General features: G+C 36.1%; 1 protein-coding gene across 1 annotated transcript; it reads left to right on the top strand.

The window, feature by feature from the left end:
- Positions 1-352: 352 nt before the first annotated feature.
- Positions 353-3,726, top strand: LOC133337371 (opsin Rh1-like). The gene is made up of 6 exons (XM_061545602.1): positions 353-360; positions 433-496; positions 718-1,208; positions 3,059-3,206; positions 3,264-3,541; positions 3,600-3,726. Exons 1-6 carry the CDS (start codon positions 353-355, stop codon positions 3,724-3,726), a joined length of 1,116 nt encoding a protein of 371 aa, XP_061401586.1.
- The last annotated feature ends 3,087 nt before the right edge of the window (positions 3,727-6,813 follow it).

The raw sequence follows: 6,813 nt of genomic DNA, 5'->3' as shown, positions 1-6,813 counted from the left end.
TCGATGAGGGGGTCTTCGAACAAATAATTTTTATATTTTTTTAAACCAACCCTTATCAAAAGTTGTTACCCATGTTAATATCCAATAATTGCTTAGTCAAAAAGGTCAAAGGCAAAAGATTAAACACTAAAGGCAATGAATTAAATCCCCTAATTAAATTTCCAATCACAACAATTGTTCGGAAAAGTTTGTCATGCTATAAAACTTGTGGATTTGCCAAAAATGTTCATCACAATTGTCGGTCTTTTGGATATCAAAGAATACACAAACTTATTCGTGGGCTGGCAGTACAAAAATAAAACGGACAAATGATTTACTAGTTTAAGGACCAATTCCAGGAAGATTGGTCAATATGGAAATGTAAGGATAACCGGTAGATATATCATACAGAAAATAATATTTTCATTTCAAATTAATTCATTTATTTTCTAGATTTGCCGAACAACCTTTTGGACCACGTTTTACACCTTTAAATAATGGCTCCGTAACGGATAAGGTATGTAAAAAACATTAACTTGGAGGCATTGGGTCGTATAAATAACAACGTTACTTATACGCCACGAAACCTTTCAAATGTGGACAATAAATTTTCTGTATCCAGGAATTGTTTTTGTTGAACTTTGGTTCCTTAACTTTAAATGCAAATATGTCAAAATTGTCGATGTGCTATAATTCATTTTTTTATTTACTTGTTCTGATTCCATTGCTCAATTCCAGGTCACCCCCGATATGGCACATTTGGTCAGCTCATATTGGAGTCAATTTCCCCCCATGGATCCCATTTGGAATAAAATCTTAACCGGATATCTAATAATTATCGGTTTAATGGCATGGTTTGGTAATGGTACAGTTATATATATTTTTGCCACTACAAAAGCGTTACGAACTCCAGCCAATTTATTGGTTATTAATTTGGCAATATCGGATTTTTGTATGATGATTTTGAATACCCCATTGATGGCAACAAATTTATATTTCGAAACATGGGTATGGGGACCAATGATGTGTGATATTTATGCTACATTCGGTTCGGGTTTTGGTTGCAGTTCCATTTGGTCAATGTGTATGATTGCACTGGATCGTTATAATGTCATTGTGAAAGGTATGGCGGGGCAACCGATGACAATACGTTTGGCAATCTATAAAATAATATTTGTATGGGTCATGAGTGCTGTGTGGACATTTGCACCGATTATGGGTTGGAGTCGGTGAGTAGAGAGGATAAAACTATTAGAAATACTCTTTTAAAAATTAAAAATATTATTTTAGAAATCTATGCCCCTATAGCATTTGAAAAATTATTCTTTTAGAAATGTACGTTCATATAGGCTTTGAAAAAATATTCTTTAAGAAATCTACGCTTCTATAGCCTTTGAAAAAATATTCTTTAAGAAATCTACGCTCCTGTAGCCTTTGAAAAAATATTCTTTTAGAAATCTACGCTCCTATAGCCTTTGAAAAAATATTCTTTTAGAAATCTACGCTCCTATAGCCTTTGAAAAATATTCTTTTAGAAATCTACGCTCCTATAGCCTTTGAAATAATATTCTTTTAGAAATCTACGCTCCTATAGCCTTTGAAAAAAATTATTTTAGAAATCTACGCTCCTATAGCCTTTGAAAAAAATTATTTTAGAAATCTACGCTCCTATAGCCTTTGAAAAAATATTCTTTTAGAAATCTACGCTCCTATAGCCTTTGAAAAAATATTCTTTTAGAAATCTACGCTCCTATAGCCTTTGAAAAAATATTCTTTAAGAAATCTACGCTCCTGTAGCCTTTGAAAAAATATTCTTTTAGAAATCTACGCTCCTATAGCCTTTGAAAAAATATTCTTTTAGAAATCTACGCTCCTATAGCCTTTGAAAAAATATTCTTTTAGAAATCTACGCTCCTATAGCCTTTGAAAAATATTCTTTTAGAAATCTACGCTCCTATAGCCTTTGAAATAATATTCTTTTAGAAATCTACGCTCCTATAGCCTTTGAAAAAAATTATTTTAGAAATCTACGCTCCTATAGCCTTTGAAAAAAATTATTTTAGAAATCTACGCTCCTATAGCCTTTGAAAAAATATTCTTTTAGAAATCTACGCTCCTATAGCCTTTGAAAAATATTCTTCTAGAAATCTACGACCCTGCAGCATTTGAAAAAATTTCTTTTAGAAAGCCTCTAAAAAAATGTTGTTTTAGAAATCTACGGACAAATGGGCTCTGAAAAATATACTTTTAAAAATCTATGCTCTGATGAGCTCTGAAAAAATATACTTTTAAAAATCTACGCTCTGATGGGATCTAAAAAAATATACTTTTAAAAATCTAGGCTCTGATGGGCTCTGAAAAAATATTCTTTTAAAACTCTAGGCTCTGATGGGCTCTGAAAAAATATTCTTTTAAAAATCTACCCTCAGATGGGCTATGAAAAAATATACTTTTAAAAATCTACGCTCTGATGGGCTCTGAAAAAATATACTTTTAAAAATCTAGGCTCTGATGGGCTCTGAAAAAAAATCTTTTAAAACTCTAGGCTCTGATAGGCTCAGAAAAAATATACTTTTAAAAACCTAGGCTCTGATGGGCTCTGAAAAAATATACTTTTAAAAACCTAGGCTATGATGGGCTCTGAAAAATATACTTTTATAAATCTACGCTCAGATGGGCTATGAAAAAATATTCTTTTAAAAATCTACCGTCAGATGGGCTATGAAAAAATATACTTTTAAAAATCTACGCTCTGATGGGCTCTGAAAAAATATACTTTTAAAAATCTAGGCTCTGATGGGCTCTGAAAAAATATTCTTTTAAAAATCTACGCTCTGATGGGCTCTGAAAAAATATACTTTTAAAAATCTACGCTCTGATGGGCTCTGAAAAAAATTCTTTTAAAACTCTAGGCTCTGATGGGCTCAGAAAAAATATACTTTTAAAAATCTACGCTCTGATGGGCTCTGAAAAAATATACTTTTAAAAACCTAGGCTATGATGGGCTCTGAAAAATATACTTTTATAAATCTACGCTCAGATGGGATATGAAAAATATTGTCCTCCCTATTAATTTTAGTTACGTTCCCGAAGGCAACTTAACATCCTGTGGCATTGATTATATGGATCATGACTTGAATCCCGTGAGCTATCTAATAGCCTATACCATATTTGTGTATGTGTTACCACTATTTCTGATTTGCTATTCCTATTGGTACATCATTGCGGTGAGTTATCTTCCTGAACTCTTCAATAAGTATTGAAGAAACTATTTTTCCTTTCAGGCCGTTTCAGCACATGAAAAAAACATGCGTGCCCAAGCCAAGAAAATGAATGTGAAATCACTGCGCTCTTCAGAGGATGCTGAAAAGTCAGCTGAGGGAAAATTGGCCAAGGTGGCTTTGGTAACAATTTCACTTTGGTTTATGGCCTGGACACCGTATACAATTATCAACTGCATTGGTTTGTTCGGTTATGAGGGTCTAACACCATTGAATACGGTATGGGGTGCTTGTTTTGCAAAATCAGCAGCGGTATATAATCCCATTGTTTATGCGACAAGGTAATAAATCGTGATCTAGAAAATTTAGAATTTGTTAATACTTTGTTCATGGTTCTAGTCATCCCAAATATCGTCTGGCCTTGAAAGAAAAATGTCCCTGTTGTATCATTGGCAAAGTGGATAATGATAAGGTGACTGGAAGTGATTGCGGTTCTCAGGTGACTGAAGGAGAAACAAGGACATAAACAACTTCATGGAATATGAATTTCATATATTTCACGATTTTCGGACTATGAACATCACCTATTATTTGTAATTATATAAACTTGTTAAAGCAATGTCATTAAAGACCAAAAATCCAAAAAAAGATATATAAGAACGTCTAAAAAAAGACACGAAATAAAATACAATTGTGTGTGCAAAATGAGTTTTATTGATATATACATGTTCGGATGAGTGGTCAAGGAACTCGACGAAGGCTTGGCAATCTTCATTTAAAAGAGTGGAACTCATGTTGTCCGAAATCAACATAAATAGGTACCACATGCAGTGTAGTCCTAGTCCACTGGGCATGTGTTACATATCGATTCTTCCCCAATAATGTTACATATCGATTCTTCCCATCCTAATATTAGACATGCTAAGAAGGATGGTCCCTGAGTATAACATTCCTACGATCTCGCTCTAGATCAATAACAATTCTCCTGAGGTGTTCTGGCGATGAAAACTGGTAGCTCGTGTTGTAATTTTTGGGTCTGATTTATAAAAGCTCAAAAATAGCTCATATCAGCCGCCCAGGTGTTGAACAGTGTGGATTTGTTGGCGGACATTTTCATATTCCTGAGAGCTAAGAAACGTACAAGATCAGCTATGCAGATATTTATCCTCTCATATATGCTATCAAAAAAGGGTCCGGACGCCATGATCCTACAATGATCCCCCCATTGTGGTTGTGGAAAATCGGAAAGGTAGAGATTGAACAGTTCAGGAGAAATGACCCCACTATGCTCAAGCTGAATTTTTGAGTTTTATGACTTTTTAGGGCGAAGGATCATTCATGTAAAGGTTTTTATTAATTTACATGATCGAAGTTGCAATGAATTCCTTTTTTCATAACGTTTTCGCAGTATTTTGCTACACTTCTCCACATTTCTTGCGATTCCGACGTTTCCTTTTTTATGTTTTCTCGAGATACCTGGCCAATTTCTGTTTGCAGTCTTCCTTAACCAGATCCCAATCGAAGAAAGTTTGATGGCATTTTCAATACAACTTTCACCTTTATAATATACACATAAGATACATGTTAGCATGTACAGATATTTTCGGAAATACTAGTGTTCGGATAGCAATTATTTAAAATAAAAATTACGCTTTTCTGCCTCCTACTCGTCCATTTTCTCACATCTGGTATGAGCTTTAGGGCTCACCTTTCTCTGCTTTTGTTTTCCCATCGTGTTTGCCATTTACTCATAGTTTCCGATCATAGCGATCTGTCCATCGGTTCCAAGAAAATCCAGTTTTTGCCATAATGTAAACAAAGTTTTTCGCAGTTCCGTCATGAGATCAATGGAGATCACACCCGCTTTTACCGAAACTGCCCGTGCTGACACTGAGTGAAATGACGACGCCACTATTAGTGTAAAAGTTCTGCGAATAAATGTCATGTGATGTGCTACACTTTTGAAGTTTCTCCCCAAATAAAGAGAGCTCTCTGAGCCATAAAGAAGGATGCGCTTATTAACTGGCTTGTGAGCTTAAAAAAGATTTCCAGGCGCGTCGTTTTCCACTTGATTTTTCCATTGAATTCGTGGCCTTCGTCTTCTATGTGAACCATCAGCGAAGCTCGCTTTTATATGGCTTTTGAGCTGGGCATCCTCGCTGCAGCTCGATGTCCGAGAATAAATGGTACAACTCATGGTTCATTCGACGGTGATATTTACCTCACGCATATCGGCCCATAGATCTTTCAGAGAATTTTTTCTCAAACACTCCAAGAGCTGCCTCATATGCTTGCGCAAGTATACATGCTTCTGATCCATACACCAGCACGGGTAGTATCAGGACTTGTAAAGTGTGAATTTGGTCTGGCGAGAGGTGGCCTTGATTTTAAATTGTTTACTAGACCTGTATCTGTTAGCCAACACTATTCTTCTCCGAATTTCATAACTTATGTCTTATTTATGGCGGTACCGGGATATAAAAAATTTTTGAATATCTCGAATCTGTAGTTTTCAAGTTCCACAATTGGTCCGAGTCTACTTGCACGTTGATTTTTCCATTGAATTCGTGGCCTTCGTCTTCTATGTGAACCATCAGCGAAGCTCGCTTTTATATGGCTATTGAGTTGGGGCATCCTCGCTGCAGCTCGATGTCCGACAATAAATGGTACAACTCATGGTTCATTCGACGGCGATATTCACCGTCGACACAGATCGGCCCATATATCTTTCGGGGAATGTTTTTCTCAAACACTCCAAGAGCTGCCTCATCTGCTTGCGCAAGGACCTATGCTTCTGATTCATACACCAGCACGGGTAGTATCAGCGTCTTGTAGAATGTGAGTTTGGCCTGGCGAGAGGTGGCCTTGTTTCTAAATTGTTTACTTCCTTCTCCGAATTTCATAACTTATGTCATTAGTCTTATTTATGGCGGTACTGGAATATATAAAATCGTTGACTACCTCAAAGCTGCATTACTCAAGTTCCACAGTTGGTCCGTGTCTACTGGACGTCTTACGCGTTGATACCCTCAGATTGGTCTTCTCGCCATTTACTACCAGACCCACTTTGGCAATATCCTCAATTAGTTCAAAGATAGCAGATACCACTCGCAACGTTCGACCCATTATGTCGATGTCATCGGCGTATGCGAGTTACATGTGTTGTTCCTCAAGCTACAGCTTGTTCGAGTCTACGGGACGTCTTGCGCGTTGATACTATTAGCTTGGTCTTCTCGCCATTTACTATCAGACCCACATTGTAACATGTGGTGTAGAGAGTGTTAACCGTTGCCTCTAGTATGACCGCATCGTTTTTACATCCTACTAGAAGGATGGGGTTGCATGACACAATTAAAATATGATAATATACTCACGAACAATTCGGTTGATACAGTTTAGCCTGATATGCAATACCCTTCCGAATGGGAATCTATTCCTTCTGGAATGTAGATCCAATTATTGTGAAAGATGCGAAGAGTTTGGATGACTTTGGAGTGTAGGTCCAAATGTTTTAATTTATTTTGAGGATCATCCATTGAAATTATAACTTTAAATGCAAATATGTCAAAATTGTTTCAAATTGTTCTTCAATCCAATTGAAGTGGTAGATGAT

This window comes from Musca vetustissima, unplaced genomic scaffold, assembly GCF_032173495.1.
Source record: "Musca vetustissima isolate MV318-11 ecotype Yass unplaced genomic scaffold, APGP_CSIRO_Mvet_v1 utg63188, whole genome shotgun sequence".
NCBI classification, from domain to species: domain Eukaryota; kingdom Metazoa; phylum Arthropoda; class Insecta; order Diptera; family Muscidae; genus Musca; species Musca vetustissima.
This window is presented reverse-complemented; position numbering and strand designations above follow the sequence as displayed.

Excerpts from the sequence above, each read along its gene's own strand:
- LOC133337371 (XM_061545602.1), top strand. Across the intron at positions 1,209-3,058 it reads CCGATTATGGGTTGGAGTCG|TTACGTTCCCGAAGGCAACT; the intron begins GTGAGTAGAGAG and ends TATTAATTTTAG. Across the intron at positions 3,542-3,599 it reads CCCATTGTTTATGCGACAAG|TCATCCCAAATATCGTCTGG; the intron begins GTAATAAATCGT and ends TCATGGTTCTAG.